This window comes from Cyprinodon tularosa, unplaced genomic scaffold (assembly GCF_016077235.1).
Source record: "Cyprinodon tularosa strain WSP-4 unplaced genomic scaffold, ASM1607723v1 ctg84, whole genome shotgun sequence".
Classification (NCBI taxonomy): Eukaryota; Metazoa; Chordata; class Actinopteri; order Cyprinodontiformes; family Cyprinodontidae; genus Cyprinodon; species Cyprinodon tularosa.
In genome coordinates this window covers 417,679-443,156 of record NW_024039607.1, presented here as the reverse complement: position 1 = coordinate 443,156, position 25,478 = coordinate 417,679, and the positions used below count along the sequence as shown (strand labels likewise).

Sequence of the window (25,478 nt, the reverse complement as noted above, 5' to 3'; positions counted from 1 at the left end):
TATTTAGTGCTACTTGGTCCCAATGGAATTTGCTAACTGGTTAGCAAGATGCTTCCAAGAAACCGGCCACAACCAAACTTGCTTGTGAACCTTCCACCACAACAATCCCGCCCCCTTAATAATCGACTAATCACATTCACTTTATTCACTCGTGTAAAGTCGTGCACCACTCTGGAGAATTCGGAAATGCAATGGTTGGAACAGCCGCTTCCCTACGACTTTAAATTTACTCTGTCAAGACCTTAATATGTAAAAACTATTAAACTCTAAATGAGCACTGGGCGTGGGGGCTGCAATTTGGGTAAGGTTCATCTATAGGGCTGGACTTTGTTTGAATTAAATTTTTCCAGTCCTAATTTAGATTCCTTGTTTTGATTTTTTTGATTTCTCGATTCTGATTCCTTTAAAGGGGAACACCGTTGTGTTTTTGTTTTTTTTACATTGGGCCCTTGATTTTGCGTTATTACATCATGTTCTACTCACCCATATTAGTTTTGTGTCATTTGGAGCTGTACCGAAGATATTTGGTTTTGTAATATCCAAGTAACTATGGGCAACGACTTGAAGGCACAAACTAAACTGTTCATAATTTATTCTTTATGGTACGCCAGCATTCATAACATGTAGGCAAATCACTGTCCTCCAGACATCCACGGTTATATTTTTTATATTTATATTTTTTTTAAAACAAAGCGGCGTGTGTATGACATCATCCGCGCATGCGCAAAGGAGTCGTAACAGGAAGCCCGGGCCACGCTCTAGCCCTTCTATTCATTCGGCTAGCTAATCTGAATCGTTTAATTCCATTTCGAGAGCGAAATCATCTGTGGTAGTAGCACTAGACATCTTCCAGGCATGTGAGTAAAACTAGCAGCAGTTCAGCGGACAGGATGAAGGAATGATAGCCGGCGTCATACAGTGTGTTTGAGTCTAGGGCTGCAACAACGAATCGATAAAATCGATAAAAATCGACTTTTAAAAGCGTTGGCAACGACTTTCATCATCGATTAGTTGTGTCGCGCGATTATTGCGTCATCCGCCGCGCCGTCATCACTGCCAAAAAAATATGGCAGAGCGAGTCAGCGCCTCAGGTGCAGTGTTGCCAACTCAGCGACTTTTCAGACCCCTCCAGCGACTATTTTTCAAAAAAAGCGACTAGCGACAAATCTGGCGACTTTTTTCGGTGTCACTGGCGGCTTTTAGAGACTCTTACGTGAAAGCATGTATTGTTCCTACTCTGCCGTGGGGCGCCTCCCCCACCCCAAACCGCGTTTTCCCGCAGGAGTCCCTCTCAGCGCTGCAGTCAGAGCCTCAGCGTCCAGACTGCAAATGAAGCGCGCATGCACCGGGATTGACGGCGCAAATTGATCACAATAATTAAAATAGCCTGCGCTTTGTAAAGCGCAGGCTATTTTAAGAGTCAACTTGATTTAAGAGTCAACTTGATTTAAAGTTTTCCTTAGATAGAAAACTTTAAATCAAGTTGACTCTAGGATCTGGTGAACTGTAAAGTGCCTTGAGATGACATGTGTTGTTAACTGGCGCTATATAAATAAGCTGAATTGAATATTTGTTTAGTTTAATCATCCATAGTTAAGGTAACTTTGAGAACCTGGACCATAAATGCAGCTTGTTTCTGAGGTTCACCCATTGCCTGATGTAAGCTAGCCTTCTCTCCACTTTGGCCCTCGTGCTGCGCAGCTAAATGAATCTCTGGAATTTGCTCCCAGTATGATGTTAAAAATTCTCTGGGAGATTAGTGAACCGCAACCCCTCAAAGGAAGAAAAAAATTTTGTAAAACCAAAGTTACAGTCCATTTAGATGTTGTTAACATCCAGATGAAAGTGATCTTATCAGATCACCAATGAGTTTTAGCAATGTTTTACAGGAATGTATTTTTTTGTGGATATTTTTGTCATGACTGATTCATCCAGGATTATGTTCTTAAATGTCGGCCGTGGTTATCAGTTGTAGAAGAACCCAGATAATACTGCTCCAGCTATAATAATACTAGAGATGCTACGTTTGCCTGCAGGTGGTTACAGCCGAGGCTTTCCAGTGTATAATAATAAAACAAACCCTTTCTGTCTGAGGAGGCTCTGCTTTGGTCTGTTTGACATTCTGATAGTTTCTCCCAACTTCTGCTGTCCTCCATTTTGTCCAAAAGTCACTTCAAGGCTGAACCTGACAGTGCCATTGGTGGATCTGCATAATTCAGCACTACTTCTAAAGCGTCTGTGTACAAACTACGTTCTTGATGCCGCTTCTCTATTCCTTGCATGCACGGACCTTCAAAAATGCCTGCTAAGGTCACATACTTGCAAGCTCCTGATGAGTGTGTGTGTGTTTGTGTGAGTGTGAACTTACAGTGGCCTGATCACAAGGTGCCATGTTTAACTAGCTCCCCTGTAAACCACAGCAGACCGTTATTGATCTTTATTGTTCATCCACACACTTAACATGCTCTGGAGCCTGTGACCTTTCTGGCATTTTCTAAACACACTTTTCTTCCCAATCTTTCTTTTCTTTAACATTCGCAAAGAAAGAGAAGAAAAACTGAGTAAATGGAGCAGAAGTGAATGCTTCCTCTCATTATCCAGCCTGTTTTTGACTCTTGTTTAATGTTTCCCAAACATTTAAACTAATGGGATGTTTTTTTTTCCTAAACAAGTGTGTGTGCTGAAACCATTGAAGTTAATCTGCAAATACTTGGCATTTAGTTTGTCAGGGCTCGATTCATTTAATGATATGCTGATAGTAAAACTCCTTCTGCACATTCGAGCTGAACCATGCAGGTTTCATTTAAAAACATTTACAATTATCAGTTGCATATTCACAAAGATTTGACTTATTTTAATTAAGAGACTTTAAATGTTTATCATTATTTGGAGGTGATGACTCCTGATTAGGCATGGGCCTGTATGAAATACTGACTGTATGATAGCCTAAGCAGAAATATCATGGTATTATCATGGTATTGGATTGGAGGTTCTGGGTTTGATTCCTGGCCTGTGGTCTTTCTGCATGGAGTTTGCATGTTCTCCTTGTGCATGCCTTGGTTCGCTCCAGGTACTCCGGCTTCCTTCCACAGTGCAAAAAAAAAAAAAAAAAACATGACTGTTGGGTTAATTGGCTCCTCTAAATTCTCCTTAGGCGTTTGTCTGCATGGTTGTGTGTCTCTGTGTTACCCTGCGACAGACTGTCAATATGTCCAGGGTGTACCCCGCCTCTCACCCATAGACTGCTCGAGATAGGCAAAGACCCCACTGTGACCCTGATGACGATTATGCGGTAGAAAATGGATATATTTGTAGCACTAAATCCAGGGTCTGCAAACGTTATAATCCAAAGAGCCATTTTTGACTTCAGACCAGCTAATAACTCATTTAGTCGCAAAACATTGCATGACTCTTTTTACAAAAATAAAAATGTACTTGTATTTATTCATTTTTAAACATACATCATGACGTTTCAAATTTTAGGTTTGAAACGGAAGAGAAAATCTTGCGATATTTCATAGTTCAATGGGTAGCTTAAATTTTTGGAAAATTATTTTTAAAAACCAAGTTTTTCCTCTTTAAAAATATATATGTATCTATATTTATGTATATATGTCTGCATTTCTGATATAATTATTGTGAATTGGGAAAAAAAAAACTTCGACTTTAGCTTTCCTAATAAAACTCAACTAAGAGCTGCAATATCTTTTAGAAAATGTTCTTGCTCTTTATTATTTTTAGTAGTGTTGCACCGATACCGATACCAGTATCGGGCAGGCCCCTATATTGCACTAAAATGGTGGTATCGGTATCGGCGAGTACCAACAGATAGGGCACCAGCGCCATTTTTAGAGCCTAAAGTTTATTTAACTATTGTCACCCATTCCAGGTAGGCAATAAAAAGTTCTACTGGATTCACTTTGTATTAGTCTTTTTCCTGCTTCACAAAGGTAGGCAGCAACTTGACGAAGCCATGATGGCAATTACTTTACATCCAAGTAGTATGCAGTACTTCATATATACACACACACATCAATTTCACACAGATGGTATCGAATTGGTATCGGTATCGGCCAATACTGCACAGCCAGTTATCGATATCAGGGCCAAAAAATGGCATCAGCGCAAGAGCCAGTTGTGGCTCCGGAGCCATAGTTTGCACACCGCTGCTCTAAATGTATGCAGTGTCATTTCCAGTTTTCAGCCCCATGGTTGCTAATTTCCTCACTCTTTTCCTGGCACTGTTTTCATTCCACGGGCTCTTCTGTTATACTTCCACCTTGATCCCTAGGAGTTAGTTATGGAGGTGTTGAAGCAGCGAGCAGGTTTGATTTACAGCCTGGCATGAATTATACGCCACCTTTGCACAATACTCCTCTCTCTCTCTCAGAGTGACAGGGTGGGCTTTGTGTCCGCTGGTGTGCACTGCTCGATACTGAGGCTGAAACTCACCTGAAACAAAAGGCTTTTCTTTGCCTCTATAGAGGAAATGTGTGCATGTGGTCTCTCCATTGTTTTGGGATAGTTAGCCTCCGCTGCCAGGCTTTGTTTTTCCTTGGTGATTCAGGTTGATTTTTTTTCTTTTCTTTTTTTTAAATCTGGGCCGGAAACTCTCCAAAGTCCCGGTTATTCCAGTTTAGTGCTGTCGTGTTACTGGAAGTTTTACTTTGTTTCTTTGATTGTATGCAAAGCTTAACAGGACAAGGACTGAGCATGGATTAGGTTTTTTAATCTTGCTGTGCATTTTCTTGCGCACGCTTTTAGAAGTCAGTTATGCACTAATCTTATTTTTGTGTTTGGCTCCAACTTCTCATCAACAGCCAGTCTCCCTGTCCCTGAAAGTGCTCTAACTGGTATCAATACCAGAGTCTTGATATATTTGGATCCTAATAGTTAAAGCTAAAACATTTTTTTTTCTCTGTTTTTTTTTTTTTGCACCCAAAGCCGTAGTACCAGAACTGCCCGGGTGGTTAGATCTTCTTGGGTGCTGCGCATTCCAGTGACGTTGCGCTACATGGTTGGCTGAACGTTGCCACATGATGTAAAACATTGTGGTTGCCCAGACAACGATAATAACATCATGCAGCATCCGTGTGCTGAGTCGGGAGCATCTGTAGCGTTAGTGTGTCTAACAACCGATGAAGTTTTACCTGATAATAGAACTTAAAAAATAACTGTTTATTGTGAACAAAGTAGCCGTTAGACCAAGATATAAAGGGGGAGAGCTGGGTAGGGCTGTGGCTAGCTGTGCTAAGTAGCTAAACGGTTAGCATATTTTAGCTCGGTCACTTAGCCATATTAAGCTACACTTCTTTTAAAGTCATGTCAACTGTTCGTTTTCTACAAGAAGATTAGATGTTGTTATGTTTTACTAAAATCTCTACGAAAGTAAGGTATTTTCCTTCAAGACTGACAATGATTGTTTTGTACTATCGGCTAGTTTAGATCGCCAATGAAATGTAAAGTAAGAGCAAATATAGGTAATAATTTGTTGAAACTCCAAAAGAGATTTGATCCTTAAGAAATGGGTGCAATACAATTTGTCAGAGTTGAGTTGCCATATGTTGACATCATAAGAAGGGGCAGGGCCCCAAGCAGATCTGGTGTCTACACCAGATGTGCGATGTCGCTCCAGGAGACTGGCTAGCCAACATATACGGACTGAAACAGCGATAGCAAGGATAATGCTCTTCGTCAAATGAGCCCTTTTTAATGGATGACGAAAAGCTGCTGCAGCTGCTGCCCCATATGTTCGAACCTGGCGCCTTATCAGATGAAAGTTTTCAGGCTTTCTTTTTTTAAGTCACTCAAAGAGCCCACTATCATCCTGAGAACAATGCAGACAACAGCAAAAATGTGTGAATCAAAACTAAAACACAATCTCTTTAGCCCCCGTCAGACAAAAGACCTCCAGATCTCCTGGTGTAACAACTAGTTTCAGATGAAAGCATTCAGTGGCTAAGGTGGTTGCTATGCTGGGTTTTCACATTTGGCTGAATGATATGAAATTCTTATGCTGTTTGTTAAAAATAACCGTCAAATCCTCGCTGGGAAAAAATTAACACCCCACGTCTTTTATTAATAAACTTTTTATTACATCTTTAAAAATAAGCGTTCCCACAGCATGATGCTGCCACCATGTTGTTTCCCCACGTGCCCAGAAGCAACCTTGAGCTTTTCTGCTGCTTCTCTTGTCCTGCTTGCCTGTTTAAATGAACAGCTTTGTCTTAGAAGGGTCGCAGTTTTATTTTACACCTTTACACAGTGGATTAGAGCTCTGTGAAATATTTATAGGCTGAGATATAATTTGATAACTGCTTAAGACTTCTTCACAAGATCCCCTGATTTGTCTGCTGTATTCCTTGGTTTTCTTTGAAGAGCCATCTCTCATAGTGAACTTTTTAGAAACTTTCTTCAATATACTGCCGGCTGACATAATGAGTTTGAGCTCTGGGTTTGCACAGCATTGAGTAACATTGAATTTCATGCAACAAAAGCAAAATTTGTACCTTAACTATAGGGGATTCCAGTGTTTTCCCTTGTCTCCTCTCATGATGACGACTTTGTTTAGAGGCTTACATTTCTGCTCAGTAAGCCTTGACTCGGAAACCCAGACAGGAAAGCTGGCTGGCTGGAATCTGGGTTTATGCAGAGGTTAATCTTTCCAGATTCACCCTTGTTCTGTGTTGTCGTGCAACTCCTCAATCCTTTCCTGCCTTTTTACGGTAAAATCCCACAAACTATTACATTTCAATTCTGCATTTTTTCATCATTTTTAATTTTTAAGCTCTTAACTTCTAAGGCTTTACAGGTATTAAATGGTGGAGTATACAGGCACTGTAGTTTGTAATGTTTCATTTGAATCCAGAGGTTTTTGTAAATCCTGCACCTATTTAAGGGAAGGGGAAGATAACACTCCTTTTTTAAGGTTTCTTTGTCTGCTTTGTGCCCTCTACTCCTCTGCTTTCCATCTCTTTGTCTGTCGGCGTGTCTGATGTCTTTAAAACGCTTCTGCCGGGATGACCTTCCCCTCCCCATATCGGAGATAAAACCTCAGCCGGGCTGACCTTAGACATGGGCTTAGGGTGGAATCCCCCCATGGTATTGCAGGTGGGCCTGCAACAATATTGACTCAGGAACTTAGTTCATTTTATTCGGCTTATGTTCTCGTGTGTGTGTGTGTATGTGTGAGGAAGAAGGGAGTGACGCAGAGCAGCTGGAATCTATTCTCAATTTAAAGCAGCAGTTATCCAGAAACTTTCTCTTCTCCTAAAATTAATCGTTTCAATACTGCTACAAAAAAAAAATTCGAATGTAATCTGTGTCTCCATGGTTACAAGGGATTTTGCCATTCCCCCATTAGTATTGGTGTATAATTAAATAATAAATTGCGGTATCAGTTTCTGCTTTTGGTTTCATATCTCAGGGTGGAGAATAGAGATTTTATTTCAGGATTTGAACCAGAAAACTTTAACCTTCCAACATAGATTAGTTTTTATTCTGTATTTTGTTGTGTGTGTGTGTGTGTGTGTGTGTGTGTGTGTGTGACTTCAGTTTGATCCAAATATCTGGCGACTCCACCCACCTCTAGTTAAGGTTGTAGTTTTTAGATATTTAGGTAATCAATTCATGTAGTCATATTATTTATTAATTTATCAAACCATCTGAGAAGAGAAACTCTATAAATTAACGTGCCTCATAATACCACTGTTATTTTAAGTCAAAAAAGCATTGCACATTTCTAAAATTGTATTTCATTTGATATATTTTTTGTTAACCTCGTTGTAAACAGAGCTAAAAATAACTGGTCTTAAAGTATAAAGACAAACAAAAGAATTAGTTGAAGCTGACACTTCATACTTTAGCTTAACACAAATTGATTGGTCAGGACCACGATCCGACCATCCATCCCTTCCTGCCATCCTTTTTGCAACAAACACTTTGTATGAAGCTATTCTACCGCCCCTCTAGATCTGCTGCTTTCATCCTCGAGCTTGAAAATATATAAACACCTCATTGTTCCTATGGGCAGTCTAAAGCAACCAAGGTTTACAGTCTTCCACCTAAATCTCACAAAAGCTAAAAAGCCATAATAAAGAGGGAGGAAGCTTTGCTTCACTCATGATTGTTTTCATATCAGACCTCCATTTATTCTCCTTATCACTCATTGAGCAGAGCCCAAGCACTGGGATATATCTTTATTTTTTTTATTTTGCTTTTAACTCTTATTGGCTAATCACTTTAAAAAACATTGAAATTGTAACAAGGATTTCTGTGTTAAATAGTAAGGACGTGGCTCCTCATAGAAAATGATCAATGTGGTAAAGCCTTCTGAGTTGTTTCTGGAATAATTTAGTTGATGCTGAAATCTCCTTTGTTTATACTTCAACTTTAGTTTCCAGTGTAGTTTGTAACGCAGATGTGCCGTTCTGTTTGGGCTCAGCGGAACAACATCACACTCAAAGGCCAAACGGGGCTTGGTTGCTCAGATAAGGAGCTCTGGTTAGTTTCCCTAACACCTGATAACCCACCACTGTGAGAGCTGGAGTTAAGAAAGCACCAGAAAGCCTGCTGTTTTTACACTTGAAAGGAGATGAAGTGCAGATAGCCTTAAAGAAGATATAATAGAGGCTCACGTGATAAGAGTATATTGGGGGGGAAAAAAAGCCTGTTGTTTGATCCTCCATATCCATGTAAATAACTAACAGCATTTCATAGAATTATAAATAAATACTCTGATATTAAAAAACAAAACAAAATAAAAGATATACATTTGAGTGAGGCGATCCCAATTGGCAGATTGCAGCAATAACTAAACATTCTGCACAGCTTATCCTCCTCAATGGCTTTCACATTGTTTGGTGCATAGACTTATGCTGATTTAAAGCAGCAGACATATTTGTAGTCCTTTTTTAAGATAAAAAACTCAAACCCTTTTGGTTCCGCATGTGAGTCGGATTATTGTTTGTACCTTGAAGCATCTTCTCTGCTAAACTCAACAGCTCCAAGTAGAAATGTTTTACAGTCCCTATGTGTGCCAAATATACCAGCATGCAGCCAGATTACTGCGCATAGCATGAAATGCTTTGTTAGAAAATATAAAATATGTCTATGAAAACGTTTAGCATCTTTAATCTTATTTTTGGCACTTTGTTAAACGAGGCTTACCTTATTGTTTCTTTTAAAACATGGATCAATTTAAGATCTTGTTTCACTTATATGATTTTGGTTTTAGAGGAACGAGAGAAAAACAAGTCAAATCAAATGCTTACAAAAAGCTAGTTGGATCATGGAGGTTAAATCCAGAAGGGGAAATCCTAGCATTCCTCTCCCAGAGACTTAATTGAGCTCAATGCTGAGTCATAAGGAATATGTAGTTCCTTCGTCAGTCTGCCTGAGCTTGCTTTAGTTTGTAATGTAAATACGTAAAACACAGAGGACAAACTGAAAGTCTGGATAAACATGAACATGGACCATTATCTGTCTGAGAGCGATGAGGTTGGAACTTTTGCTGCAGGATTAGTGAGGTTGCTTTATTTGTGAATACTTCATATTGTTTCAATAGTTTCTTCTGTAACGTTTCCTGTTGGTTGCTTCTTTTCAAATGAATGGACTTAAGACTTCCGATGTGAAAACACTCTCACAGTCTGTCTGATCTCAAATGTTTTTGTCTTGGGACCCTTAATGAAAAGCCAGATTTTTCAATATCAGAGTCAAAGGCAATACAGAAAGTAATCTGTCAACAGATAGTGAAGTTGTGTTTGTTCTTAAAATATTGAACACCTTCTAATCTCTAGGGGTTGTTAGACAAGGACGGCATCTCTGGACAGTTTTTCATACCTGGAAACATGTCCTTTTAGGCTTCATGTTTTGTAGCAATGGATAATTTCAACTGATTCAGTTTTTGCTGTTCAAATCAAGGAAAAATTAAATTAAAGCTGTGATTTTTATCTAAATTGCTTTAATAACCTCAAGCTTATTCTTCCAATTTGTACATTTGTAATACATTTACAAGCATATTTTGAACATTTTTGGTTAAAAAGTGAAGAGTTGTTCACCTCACATTGGTACCAATCCGTCTCGTCCCCCTGAAGAGGGAGAGGGACGAGCAGCAGGTGGGATCTGTTTCAGTCAGTGTGTGAAATCAGCTCACTTTCTCATACCAACCTTTAACCTCTGCTCTCAGAGAATCTTGACCCGGAGGTGTTTCTCAGAAATCCTCCTGGGTGAATGTAGGGTCGTCTTTTGAAATCCGCTTTCTTCACCACTGTGGTTCTTGTCTCTCAATCTGGCACAGACTATGAAACAAGTCTGGCAGGATAAATGGAAAGGGATAAAAAGACAAGGATGTTTTTATGTGTTTATTTGAGTCTGTTCTCTTTTTTGTTTAAATTAAAAACAACACACAGCACATGAAAAAGGAACTAATATCTTTTTGCAATGTGCTCAACATATGTGGATGATAAACGACAGTGACAGTTGGCAGGGGTGGAACCATGCACATGGGACACGTTAGCGATAGAAAGGTGTTGCGAATTGCCTTCTCAGGTCGGTTGTCTCTAAGAATTTGATAATAAAATTGGTGGCATTATCACATTTTTAAAGCAGTCTGTGAAAGGCAAGGTCTTACGAGATAATCACTGCATAAAATGAAATATAACGATCAAAACTCGGCAAATTTGAACGTATTTCAACTTGTCATGTTGCAAGCCTGTATGTACGGTTTTATATCTGACCTTTAAACTTTACATGCACTGACTTTGCTTGTTGCTTGGAGGAGGTCAAGTTGCATTTGAAGTGAACCCTTAACTCCTGCATGGAATCAGGTATTTTTTATTATATAAATGTTTTAGTGTAAACATACAAACAAGTCTCAATGTTATTACTCACCCACTCCTATTTGTTGGACACTTTAAAGGAGCAGTACCTAATAGTGACACCTACTGTTTCAACAAACATAATGTAATAATTGAACTGTTTATTTGAATGGTGCAAATCCACCACAGACTTAAATTATTTTGAAGAAATACACCAATTAGCTCAAGGTTAAAATGATGAACTTTTAGGCAAAATAACATATTCAATACAAGTATGAACGGATCTGTTTACAGGTTTATCAAGGCAATTCCCACGGGTCCTTAAAATCCTTATTTTTGTTATTTAAAATGAGTGTAATGCCTTTTAGTTTTAGAAAACGGCCAGAGAGAGAGACGGTCCTCTATTATTATTTTTATATAAAATTCCACACATGCCAACCGCTGACAGCATCTCAAGCCCTGGATACAGGTGTTTCCTGTACATAGCTAATGTGTGCGTAACAAGACATTCATCTTTGCTTTATGCTTTTTTTTGGTACTATATACACTCTTTTTATATTGTGTGTCGTATTTTTATCTTTAATGGCAACTAGGGGTGTAAATAATAATCGTTTTGTATCGATGCATCGACACGTCCGCAAGATAATCGATTAATGTTTTTTTTCTCCCTCCGGTCTACTTTTATCCATTTGCTCCTGGGCGTAATTCTCCCTCCCGTGCTGCGGTGCCGCTAAACCTATTTTGCCCTCCTACCGCGCTTCCTGGTTATACTCTTACAGCAGTTTGTTGCAGCAAGCTTCACACAGACATTTTTAAATTATGCTCAGTATTGAAGCGTGGTCTGGGCTACACGCTGTGGGTCTAGATACGGCCGAGGCGATGAGGAAGTGGCGGCGAGTTTAGTCCGACGACGGAGGGACAATGAGGCAAAAAGAGCGGAGATTCAGCTGGAAAAAGGCTCCCTGCGTTCTCGCGCACCTCGCTCTTCTAGCGGGTCAAACTTCACGAGTTGTTTTCCGCAATTTCGGTCATAAAAACAAAACAAGCCGGCCTCCTGTCTGCTGCACTGTTTGCGGTCAGCTACAGTCTGCGAGAGGAGCAGCGGAGCGTCTCTCAAGGGGCGGTGACGTCAACACTCTGGAGCCTTCTTCTTCTTCTTCTTTTTTTTTAATGGCGGTTGGCAAACAACTTATAGTTGCATTACCGCCACCTTCCAGAATGGAGTATGGACCAGACAAACTATTATATTCTGCCTAAAATACCCGTTCTTCTTAGAAAATTAAAAAATACTACCAAAAACTACATCCCCAGATGACCTTTGAAACAATTCCCTTATATCTAGTTTATTTTTATTCCTGTCTAACTCTCTACACAACATCTCTCTTTCCTGAATATATTTATTACATTCTAAAAAAATATGTTGGACAGTTTCTCTGGAGCCGAGGTATTGCATTGAACTCATTACACTGATATTGTGCAGTATTTTTGCAGTATTTTTTGATGCAACTTTTCTACTTCTGTTATTTGCTGTTGTTTCTAAAGAAAATGCATAATGATTTTACAGCTTTCATTGATTTATTTCAAACTTGAAACTTTGTTTAGCCTGTAAGGTGTAAAAAAAAAAAAATAATAATAATAAAAAAAAATTAACCGATTAATCGATGAATCGAATCGTGGTGTATTCTTAAGTATCGAAAATAATCGAATCGTTGGGTCAGGAAATCGATACTGAATCAAATCGCCATGATGGATGTGATTTACACCCCTAATGGCAACTTCCTTTAACTCTTTGTGCTCTATATAAGCTACTGGAACCAGAATTTCCCTGAAAGAGTAATCCCAAGGGAATAAAGTTGAGTCTAAGTTCAGTCTAAGTCTATCTGTGCGTGCTTTGTTCTCATGTGTAAACTGGTAAATTCATTGAATTAGTCATCTAGTTGGCACGCAGTACCATCTGGGAAATGCTAACTTCAGCACGCATGGCTTGCTAAGTGTGGCTGTTAACGGATCTGAAAAATTTGAGAAGTTTTGTTTTCGTCCGTGATTTGAGACCATTTTTAAGATGCAACATATTTGCTGCAGAGCTCAACACTTAATCTCGCCATCATTTGTCCATTTATTATGGATATAAATGTTAGTTTTGAGTATAATTAATAAAAATAAATGTTGGTCGTACACTCTATTCTCTCTCTTTTTGTTTATATCGAGTCTGATCAAACAACCTTCCATGCGGTTCAGCGTTTAAAAAAAAAAATAATTAAGTTGTACATTTTCTATAGACATAAGTAATAGAAATAAAATAGCACATCGTACTGGATGTAAACATGCAGATGGGAATATTAGCATCTAGCCACTTAACTGGATAATATGGAACAATGATATAGAGTGGCTGTGTTTACTGAGGTCATCTTGAATTAATCCTGACAAGCTTTTACACCAATGTTGATCATGATGTCGTTCAGCATAAACCACATTTACCAGTATGATTACGCCTTTGTCTGGTCCTATAGAAAATAAGCAGCATATTCCAACTGACTACATGACGCTTTTTTGTCCAATCGACCGTTTATTCTGATCACTTCAGTCAGTGGTTCTCACTAGAAAAGATGTCTGAGAGTGCAGACCTCCACCAAGCAGTAAATTGTACCCCATATATTGACATGCACCTATAATCGCCTTGCCTATTTTCCTGAATACATTCTGGTCAGATGTTCTCACGCTGATTGATGCATGTGACGTTAAGCGCGTCCATGCTAAACGGGTCTGACCTAGCGAATAATTGAAGCATTATTATTCAGAAGCAGTTGGCTTCCTGATCACCTCAGACAGCAATGGCAACTCCTGGTAAGGTGGAAAAAGGAAAACAAAAAAAACCTCGTCAAGTACGAGCACAAGCAGAAAACTGCTGCAGTTCCATGTTTTGGCCACAGATGGCAGTATCATTAGAAACTCTATAATGCTTCTCTAAAGAATCCTTAAAAAAAAATCCTGTATGGGGATGATGTTCTGGATGATAATCAAAATTAATTGGATTGTCCTTTGGCATTTTATGCACCTTTTGTAAAATTTCCATTAAAATCCGTTCATATATTTTCAGGTAATTCTGCTAACAGACAAACAGACACAACCGAAAACATAGCCTACTTGGTGTGGGTTATTAACAAAAAACAGGCTTAATCAAAATTCACTTGCTGGTTCATGAGGATGTTATGCAAACATTTGAAGCAGGTGTGCTGCAACAGAGAAACATCTAAAACATGCAGGGTAGTGGTACTTGAGGAGCAGGTTTGAGAACTACAGACTTAAGTCAATACGTGTAGCTATGGATGATACTTTAACCGGTAGCAGGAGGTAAATCCTGGAACATGGCTCTTGAATTTGAAAACTTTAGTACTGGAGAGTCCTTGAATTTGATGTGACCTGAGGTGCATGGAGAGAATGACTAGAAGTGCTGTAGAATTTCACTCTATTTGCCATTTATTTTTCTCTAAAGAGAGCAAGGTTTCCTGTCTTCTTCAGCTTTTTGTGAGTTTTACCAAAAAGCATTTCCAGTTTTATATAAGCCTAGGCTTAGAATTAGGGCTGTAATAATTAATCGGAATAATAGTGATTAATCAATTATTGAAATTATCGTCCACTAATAAGAGACTGTAAAATATACCTTTAGGGGACAGATCAACCAACCCTTGAGAAGCAATTATACAACAATTATAAAAAAGAAATACATAAACATTTTGCATTTAAGATTAAAAATCTTTTTCGTCTGTGAATATTAGGGGTGTGGAAAATAATCGTTTTGGCAATATATCATGATTTTTGGCTGCCTGATATAACATCGATCTTTCAGTCCCTAGTATCGACTTTTTTTCTAAACAAAACATATTTACCTCAAACTGAGGGAAAATGGGCTACCTAAGTACCACAGATAATACTGTGGAGCCATTTAGCTGTGCGGCTCCATGTCTGTAGTTACGGCACTCATAGTGGACTTATTGAAACCCCAAGCAACATGGATACCAAAATAACTGAACGATCAAGCTCATCTGGGGAACATATACAGAGGTTGCTTTTTTTATCCATACATTTAGTTTTGATGGCAGGAAAAATATTGCAATATATGGTGATATTGCAGTATAGTGTTATCATACCGTGAACCAATTATCGTGACACGGATTGTATCGCAACCATCACCCTTAGTCAATATGCTCTATCCAGAACTCCTATAATGGAATCGTTTTAGTTTCACCTGGTTTAATTTCACAAAAAGTTTTCTTTAAAGGGGTCATAGAATGCAAAACCGAGTTTACGTTGTAAATTGATAGTTCAGTGGGTGAAATGGACGTACAGAGAAGTTCAAACCCCATCGACACCTCCTTTCTCTGCAAATCTTAAAATTCTCAACTTCGACTATAAAACTGGTGAATCCAAACGAAGCCCTGAGTTGACGTAAACTCAGGGATGGTGCCTTATTTGGTTCTGGCCTGTACTTTTGTCACGGCCCAGGGAGGCGGGTATGAAGTGTCGACTACTGGGCCGCTGACTGGACCGGACCTCAGCAGAGAGTCATGAGCCGCCCGTTCTCAGCAGGAGGAGCGAGGCTAGGGACCGGAAAGGCCTCGGTTCTGCTGCACTGTAGTTGACCAAAATCCTGTAGGATTTAGAAATTATTTTTAGGCATGAAAAGTAGGACATGTCAGAGAAAAGAGGAGGTCTGGTCACCCTACCATATCAACCATTTGATTGTTCAATGAGTGAGTGCCTGTTGCTATGATGCGTCTTTGCTCTGCAGCTTCGCCTGTTATAAACCAACCAATCAGAGCACAGCTCATCTAAATATTAATGATCATACCATAAAAGGAAGAAAACCTGTCGTTTCATTCTAGGGCTTTTAACCAGGCTTGCATTAGGGCTCATAGAACAGCAAATATGCCATTTTCAGCCCAACCAATGTTACACTGCCTATTCAGAGACCTTAAGGACCAAATACCCTATATGATCATCCTATGACTGCTTAAAGGAACGTTTTGCCATCCGATTATCAGTTGATTAATGAAAAAATAATGGAAAGATTAATCGATTTGCAAAATAATTTTTAGTTGCAGCTCTACTTGGACTGGCAGAATAGGCAGAGCTGAACCTTCTTTGCTGCTTTATTGTCAGTCTTTTTTAGCTGTGGGAAAGACTGACTGTTAATCATTACACATTGTGGTAGCAGAAGTCAGACTGCGATTGTCACAAACACCTCTGTTTGTAACTCCTGGCTCACACACACATACCACATCTCTGAGAGGTTAAATCTGACTGATAATGGCTATCTGCAGAGTTGGCCTACTTTCTCTCTTTATCGTAAATAGTTTTTTTTTTCTCACAAGCTCCCAAGTTTAGGCTTCAGTATCTCTCTTTGTGCGTGCGTGTCTTCGCTTTGCCTCAGCTTTACACAGCGGAGAAGGATTAAGATGCAGCACAAAGCCCTGCAGTGCTCTGCACAGTCTGACTTACAGTATTTACACTGAGTTGGTTAATTTGCCTACTTTGGAGATGGAGATGTGTGGTGGAAAAAAATGTTCTTGGATACAGCAGGAGGATAAAAACATCTTCTGTTTGGATATTCAGTTTTATGTTGAAAAATGATTGCCATGGTGTAACAGATGATGTTTGTGAAGTAAACACTGCTTTTGTTTTAAAGACGTTCCCCGATGGTCGGGATTCCAAGGCTGATTATGCAAGCCCATGAACTCGCCATGTATTGTTTATCTTGTTACCATTTAACATCCAAGTAGAATGATAAAGAGTCAGCAATGCACTGTGGCTTAAACTAGAGTTTTCAGCAGTAATGTGGAGCTTATATTCATTTATGGGGGGATATGTTTTCAAAATAATTGCTTCACTTTTAACATTTCTCTTGCCTTGCTTTGCATCTGAGAAAGGGCTTAAAATAGCATAAGTCAAAGACTAAGCTGTGCATTCGTAATGAAGAGATACTACTCTTGTCTTTTGTTACTCAGGAATGAGGACTGTTGCACAAACGCATGCATGCTTTAGTGTAAACGTGTAGCTTTATGGCAGTAGCAGGAGTTCTACATGGGAATATTCTACTGAACTTTAGTCAACTTTTTGTTGACTGTGTTGATATGGTCAAAGTCCCTAGGTCTGAATAATAATGATTATTATGATTATAATGAGGGCATGTGATATGCTAACAGAGAATGGCGGAAAAAAGATTACAATTTGTAATGAATAAAACAAATTATTTTGATTTATGCTCCTTCCAAAGGTGTCAGTGAGTATTTCAGTGATCTAAAACTCCAGTCCTTTAGTGCCACTGCGCTGCAATGTTTGCTCCAACATGCATGACCCGAATAAAAGGTTAATGAAGCAGGTGGAAAAACCTGCTGACATGCCAAACAGGTAATTTAGCTTTTTTGATTTGTGCGTTGGTGCAGAAATGCATTAATAAGTTGCATGACTGTGGCTCTCTAGGACAGGAAGATGCAGTCATGGGATAGTTTATCCAGGTTATGGATGAACGTGAAAATAATGATTCCCAAACTGATCCTATTTAGTTTTTGTCTCTTAATATGCTAACCATTTTACCACCTTAATACCTTCCAAAACATTTTTTTACTGGATGAAACGTGTTGTAATCCTCCCAGCTCACAGTATCGATATTGTGTGCAGATCAGAGAATGGAGCACCGCGCAATTCCCGCTCCCTGCTCAGGAGGATGTTCGCTCATTCGCTCCGCCACTCAAAGTTGCGGCAGGATGCTCCACTCAAAATCCGCTCCGCGCTCACCTTAATTTTCCTGCCGTTCCGGCGAAATTTTCTATCATTTTTCCTTCATGTAATTATGCCAGGGCCCCGGGACACATGGCGTTTGATTTAATGATGTGACGATACATGTGTATTGTCTTATTGAACTGGCTGTTAAATTCATGTTGCCCCACGTTTCCTATTTAATTATTTATTTTACTAGACTACATTAAAAAAGGTCACTTCGCATCCCATTACAAATGGGATAATAGCGAATAATGCATGTATGCAATCCATTTTCAAAAACAGGCTCTTATAACAATGATCACTTTATGTATAGTTATTCTATGCTTTTATCATATTTTACCCCACTTTTTTATTACACAATATGCAATCATCGTCTCGGCGATTTTGTGGTAAAGTTAAAACATAGACTATAACAGATTATAGACACAGACTACAGGATAGACATTTGCTGAGGTTTAAGTCAAACATGAATTTAAATAATGTTGGAGCGAAATTGTCGCTCCGGCCTTTGAATTGAAAACCGCTCTGCGCTCCGCCATATTTCTTCCGCTCCACCACTCCACCGCTCGCTCCGCTCACAAGCTCTGGTGCAGATATATACCTCTAAGGATAAATTAGTGATCCTGTTGTAAAACTTAAACTGTTGTGAGGATTGATCAGAGTAGAAGAGCTGGAGCGCCTAACAGTAGGTGCTATTCCATCAGCTTTTTCTAAGGCACATTTTGAAATGTATTCTGGTAACTGAAAAAAAAACGTATCCAAATTCATAGAAAAATCTTTTTAGATTTTCGGTGGTTTTGGAATTTGAAAAAAAGGGTTAATGCGCAATACGCATAAGAAAATATTTTAAATGCAAAATATTGTATTTTTTTTTTACAGTGTTTGTATAGTTAGTTCTCTAAGTGGGTCGCTCTGTCAGCTAAAACAATCTTTTCAAGTCTCTAGACTCCAGTTAACGACTAATTGATGACTAAATTAGTTGAGGATTATTTCAGTAATCGATTAATCATGATTAATTCAGTTAATCGTTTCAGCCCCAGTTATGAACTTGTGTTTTAGATGCTAATGTGATCTTTAGCAAGATGGACAGAGCCTCACGGCAAATGGGACGAAACCCACTACATGCTGCTGAAAACGGAAAAGGCTACAAAGTGATGCAACCACAATTTATAAAGAGCGGAAGAAAATGGATCAACGTTGCACCTGATTAGGGCTACATCTATTGATTATTTTATTGAGCAATTAATCTATTGATTCTATTTTTGATTTACTTTTTTTAAAACTAATATTCCAATAATAAATTACATTTGCTATGTAAGATAATTCATAAAATAATTTGCAAAGGGCAAAACATTAAAGAAATATTCAGAGAAATGCATGTAATATATATGAATGAAACAAATAAACCTTTAATGGAAAAATAGTAGTTATTATCAAATAGTCTTTTGTACCATTATTCTAGGTAAGAATTCGATTATCGAAATTAGTAGATACATATTTCAGATTATTAATCACAATTAATTTGTAAAAGCGTGTATTAAAAGATTTTCTGATAAAATGCATCACTTAGTTGATACCATTTGTTTGCAGGGATTTAAAAGAGACAAATTAGTCCTGCAAATTGCCTTAATAATAATAGAATGGGATTAGTTTAACCTTTTTGGAGTTGATCTGGTTGAGAGAATTTAAATTGGCTTGAGTGGCTAACCTGAAGAGTTTTAATGATGCATGGCATAGAGATTAGGGCTGCAACTGACGATTATTTTGCAAATCAATTAATCTAATGATTATTTTTTCGATTAATAATCTGATAGCAAAAGGTCCCTTAAGGAAGACTTTTTGGAAATTAACCCAGGTGAAACTAAAACTTTCCCCCTTAAGTTCTGGATAGAGCAGATTAACAGACAAAAAATATTTTTATCCTAAATGCAAAATGTTTTCATTTTTATTTTTACAATTTTGGTGTCATTGCTGCTCAAGTTGGATCGCCCTTTCAGCCAAAGACATGTTTTAGAGTCTCTACACTGCAGTTAACGATTAATTGATTACTAAATTAACAATTTATTCAATAATCGATTAATTACAGTTAATTGTTTCAGTCCTAGTAGAGTTGCTCCTTCATTGACCTTGACCTCCATGTTTACTCGGCCATTCTGGTCCTGGAGGTTAATTATCCACTGCTCACTCTAAGCTTGGCTTTGTGTGAAACCAAGAAGAGTTGTGTCTCCACAGTAACAGTTACTAACGGTTACGCAAGCTTGACGACGGCAACCCGCGATGACCCACATTCCAGCAGTAAATCACAACACACACACACACACACACACACAAATACACATTCCTGACTCCACTCGTGCCGTCTATCGAAACTGTGCTCAGTGTTTCAACTCTGCCTGACTCTAACAGACAGGAGGCTGTAAAAACAAGTGAGCAGGAGATAAAATGTAAACATCACTCCTTTTCCTGCATCTCTCTCTACTTCTTTGTCATTTTCTGCATACTTTCTTAGTCCTGAACTTTTCACAGCCTTTGATACAAACAATCCTGTCTATGAAGCTCCCACCCTTCTCCAGGCTGCTCAGGCTGTCACTTTAGATGGTCGTTATCAATCGTCCCCCTTTCAAGATGCTGACGAGGCTCCTTCTAAATATTCAAATCCTGACGGAGGAAATCTGCGTCCTTAGAGATGTCTACTTGGTTTCCTGCATTCTTTTGTGAACTCACAAAATCCTTCCTGACATCACAACAATGCATTTTAATAAAGGAAGCCTCAGGGTCATTTAGTAGCAGGTTACTTCCTCTTTTCATGCTTGGTCAGCCTAGCCTGCTTTAACTTAAATTAAAGCTTTTGGGGGAGTATTTGAAATGCTAAAAACTCCCAACATAATTGTTGAAAAGAAAAAGTTCTTCATGTTTTTACAGATTCTTGTTACTTCTCTTTTTAGTTGTACATATCTAAGGAGAAAGGAATGCTGAGAATCTCCTCAGTGGGTCTGAGATCCTTCTGTTGTCAGATATGATGAAACATGAGGTCAGTTTTTAGTGTTCAGCCTCCAGCGTGCATGTGAGCCTGCAGGACTGAGAGTTACAGCTGCTGCTGCTGCAGCACTGTATTACAGGCATATATCAGGAAAGGGTTGGATGTTTATTTTTTGCACTGTCCTATTCCATAGTTGTAGGAAGCAAATTTCAACACTCGCCCTGAGAGTTTGGAGGACAGCCGTGTTCGAGCTCGTATCTGTTTGTTTGCCTAAAGGAGAGATTTCCTTAAACAAGCAGCGCGAAGTGGGGGAACCTAGATAATAAAGTTCAAGCGGAGTTAATTGATTCGATTTACAGGTCAGGAAGGAAGTGGGGTTTTCCTGGAAATTGATGTCATTTGGTTCCAATTATGGGGAAAATGTACATATCCTCACAGAGCCAGCTGTTTTTCTACCTGAGAGATCCAATTCAATCAATCAAAACTAATCAAAATTAGTAGATTTAAACTTTTTTAAAGCTTTTTTTTTCTTTTTTTTTACGTGTTCTTTTTTTTTTTTTTTTTGAGCTGGTTGTTGTTGGCAGAGTTTCTAATTGGCGTACAAACTTTCAGCTTTCTTACATTTTCTCACATTACAGCCACAAACCTCATACTATATTATTTGGATCGTCTGTTTTACCCCTACTGTTAAGCAGGTTTAGGTTAGAAAATAGCATTCTAGACATGGAGCATCACACTGAGCTCTGTTCAATCAATCATGATCTGAAATCATATATGGATGACTTGTCAATAAGAAGATTAACCAAAGAAGCAGCTTGGAGGTGATGCAGAGATCTGCTGCGCTGTATGTGTTGGGTCCACCCTACAAAGCTGTCTTTGTTTATACTAATAGTCCATGGTGGGGAGAGGAGACCACAAATGAACTCTTTGGCTCTAACCACAGTGCTGTGGGATGGTTCAGCTGATCATAGCTAAACACAAAAGCAGTCCTGGAAGTAGAAGCTGTTACCTGGTAAAACATTAAAGCTTTAGGCGACAGCTGCTTAAAAACTTTTCAGCGGTGATGGTAGAAAAATGTGGTTCTAGACCAGGCAGGCCCAAATTCTGTCCTCGAGGGCCGCTGTTGTGCAGGTTTTAGAGGTTTCGCTTCTACAGCACAGCTGAATCAGTTTGACTCCTGATATATTAAATAAAAGCCCAGAAAATTGGTTAAAGGTTACAAAGTTAAAGGGTTCATGGAATGCAAAACTGAGTTTCCATTGTCATAGATGAGTAACGATAGTTCAGTGGGTGAAACGGACGAACAGAGAAGTTCAAACCCCATCGACACCTCCTTTCTCTGCAAATCGGACAATTCTAAACTTCCACCATAAAACGGGTGAATCCAAACGAAGCACTGAATTTTGACGTCAATTCGGGGATGTTGCCTTAGTTGGTTCTGGCCTGTGCTTTTCTTGACATACAGACCAGGCCACAGACAGACACTCCATCAGACATCAGACGCTCCTCTGGCTGTGATTGGTTGTTTTGACTCGTCCCGAATTATTCTTTCCAGATTGAAATACAGGCAGTATGCGGTACCAATTGAAGCAGTTTTTTTCACAGGTTACATATCACATGTACTGCTGTCTGGGCATAGGGACAGTTTTAGCCAATATGACAAAAAAGTGATTTTTAAAAACTTAAAAAGACTTCAGCTTTAAAACAGTCCACCGTCTGTGGGGCCCTGACAAGGAGCTGCGGCTTCAAAGGCCCTGTCACCCATTGTTTTTAGCCGTGTCCTGGGTGAGCCCAGACGGTGCCGTTGGCCTGACCGGGTCCGGGAAGAGGTGTGTGGTGTAAATGGCATGTACTTATATAGCGCCTTTATTCAAGACAGGAGACTTGACCAAAGTGCTTTACACTACATTCATTCACCCACACACTCACACACTGATGGTGGCAAGCTACATTGTAGCCACAGCGGCCCTGGGGCTCGCTGACAGAAGCGGGGCTGCCGTACACTGGCGCCACCGGGCCCCCTGACCACCATCAGTAGACAATGCATGTGAAGTGTCTTGCCCAAGGACACAACGACACTGAAAGTCGGAGTCGGGGCTTGAACCGTCAACCCTTCGAACTCCTATATCCAACGGCACTGTCGCAATTCGGTGAGATAGATGGGGGCCGCACCGTGCAAACAGTGATGGGTGTGCAGAAGAATCTTGTACGGGCGTGAATGGGGAGCCAGTGCAAAGTGTGAAGGATGGGAGTGATGTCCTGGTGTTTCCTCACCCTCATCAGGACCCTGGCAGCACTGTTCTGTACATACTGGAGCTTCTGAAGGCTCCTGCCAGAGATCCCGATGAGGAGAGCGTTGCAGTAATCCAGCCTGGAGGAGACGAAGGCGCGGACGAGCTTCTCTGATTTTGAAATTCCCCTCAGACATTTTTTTTAGGTATGAAAAGTAGGACATGTCCGGGAAAGGGAGGACGTCTGGTCACCCTACCGTATCAATAATTTGATGTTTCAGTGAGTGAGTGCTTGTTGCTATGATGCGTCTTTGCTCAGCCGCTTTGCTTGTTGTAAACCAACCAATCAGAGCACAGCTCATCTAAATAATAATAATCATACCATAAAAGGAAGAAAACCTGTTGTTTCATTCCAGGGCTTTTAACCAGGCTTGCATAAGGGCTCATAAAACAGCAAATATGCCATTTTCAGCCCAACCAATGTTACACATCGTATTCAGAGACCTAATGGACCAGCACCAAATACCCTATAGAATCATTCTATGATCCCTTTAAAATTTTATGGATCCTTTTTCAGACTGTTAATATGCTTTGTTTTGTTTCTAGTTTTACAGACATTAATCGTTGTCCAGGATCTTACAGCACAGATAAGCATCATAAATAGTTTCTTTTCATGGTTGATTTTCTCAACACTCGCATTATTGTTTGTTGCATTAAATCACAATGGTTTTCCTTTAGGTTATTTAATGCAGTTTTTGGTTTTTATACACAGTTATTTGAATCTGTTCTCCTTCTGTTTTTCCTGGAAAGGACCTCGAGTTCCATGGCGTGATGCGGTTCTACTTCCAGGACCGGGTGGCCGGGAACTTTGCCACGAAGTGCATCAGGGTCTCCAGCACAGCAACGACGCAGGACGTCATCGAGACGTTAGCGGAGAAGTTCAGACCCGATATGAGGATGCTGTCGTCGCCAAAATACTCATTGTATGAAGTCCATGTCAGCGGTGGTGAGTCCTGTCGCCTTAGATCTATGAAACCAATCCAGTCAGATGCAGCAGGCTCTTTGATAAACTACCGTTTGTGTTTTAGAAGAGCGCCAGTTGGACCTGGACGAGAAGCCTCTTGTTGTTCAGTTGAACTGGAACAAAGACGATAGAGAGGGTCGGTTTGTCCTGAAGAACGAGAACGACATCCTGCCCAAGGTCAGCGGCTCTCTGACTGAAACTGTTGAAAAGAAATCATTATAAATTATTCTTATTTATTCTTCTCTGCTCCACACATCTCCTCTTTTAGCATCCATGCTAATTTAGCCCACTCAGAATTTCTTCTGTTATTATGTTGATAACTGAAGAGGCAGAATATCAGAATCAGAATATCTGGTGCTGCTGAGGCTCCTGCAGCCAAGGGGGCGGCTACTTGGACTGCAACTAAATACATCGATTAAAATTAAATTAAAATACATAGATCAAAGGAGATTTTATACATTATTTAAACCAGGTGAAGCTAAAACTGGATAGAAGTTATTGACAGCATAAAACATTTTTCATCTTGAATGCAACATTTTTATATATCTTTAACTTTTTTTGGTATATTCCTGCTTTGAGCAGGTTGATTTTTCACCTAATGGCATGTTTTAGAGTCTATACTCGTGTTAACGGTTAATAGATTACCTAAATATTGGATGATTTCAATAGTTCATTATTCGCGGTTAATTCAATTCGTTTATCAGCCCTAGTGGCTTAGTACTGGTGCAGCTGCTGTACTGGTTTTGACTGTCAGAAACCATTTGGTCGCCTTTTATGTTTGAGAATCCTCCACCTCTGGCCGTAAAGGTTGCTTCCTCTGTCTGCCAGCTGGAGGGATGTGTTCAGTTCGCTGTGAGCGCAGGTGAAGGAGCACACCATGTTAAAGTTGTAGTTAAATCAGATTTAAATGTCTAATCATTCTGGCTTAAAAATGTATATAAATGTACTCTTTATCAGACAACATTGTCCCAAAATTTAGAAAATCTCTATATAGAAAAATATTCTATATAGCACCAAGTTGCTAACTGGTTAGCAAGATGCTTCCGACAAACTGGCCACAATCAAATTTGCTTGTGAACCTTCCGCCACAACAATCTCACCCCCTTAATAAACCATCACATTCACTGTATTCACTCGTATAAAGTCGGGCACCACAGAATTTGGGAGAAACTGATGGAACGCCCATTTCCCTATGACTGTAAATATGGGCATCATACAATTAGACTTCAAGCTAGGGCTGCAACAACGAATCGATAAAATCGATAAAAATCGACTTTTAAAAGCGTTGGCAACGAATTTCATCATCGATTAGTTGTGTCGCGCGATTAATGCGTCATTCGCCGCCGTCGTCATTGCCGTGGGGCACCTCCCCCATCCCAACTCCGCTCCTGCAGGAGTCCCTCTCAGCGCTGCAGTCAGAGGATGTTTACCCTCAGCGTCCAGACTGCAAATGAAGCGCGCATGCGCCGGGATTGACGGCGCAAATTGATCACAATAATTAAAATAGCCTGCGCTTTGTAAAGCGAAAAAAGTCGTAACATGCAACTTTTGTAAAAACAAATTAACATGGCGCGGAAGCACCACTGTTATGACGCAGCACCTGAAAAGAAAACACGTTGGAGCCTTCGATGGCAGTGAAGAGAGCT

General features: G+C 39.6%; 1 protein-coding gene across 1 annotated transcript in view; it reads left to right on the top strand.

Annotated features, from left to right (window-relative positions):
• Positions 1-25,478, top strand: part of afdna (afadin, adherens junction formation factor a) — a 159,532-nt gene that overhangs the window by 24,635 nt on the left and 109,419 nt on the right. The window contains exons 2-3 of the mRNA XM_038272694.1: positions 23,619-23,814; positions 23,900-24,009. Coding sequence (XP_038128622.1) covers positions 23,619-23,814; positions 23,900-24,009 — 306 coding nt within the window. The remainder of the gene's footprint in view (positions 1-23,618; positions 23,815-23,899; positions 24,010-25,478) is intronic.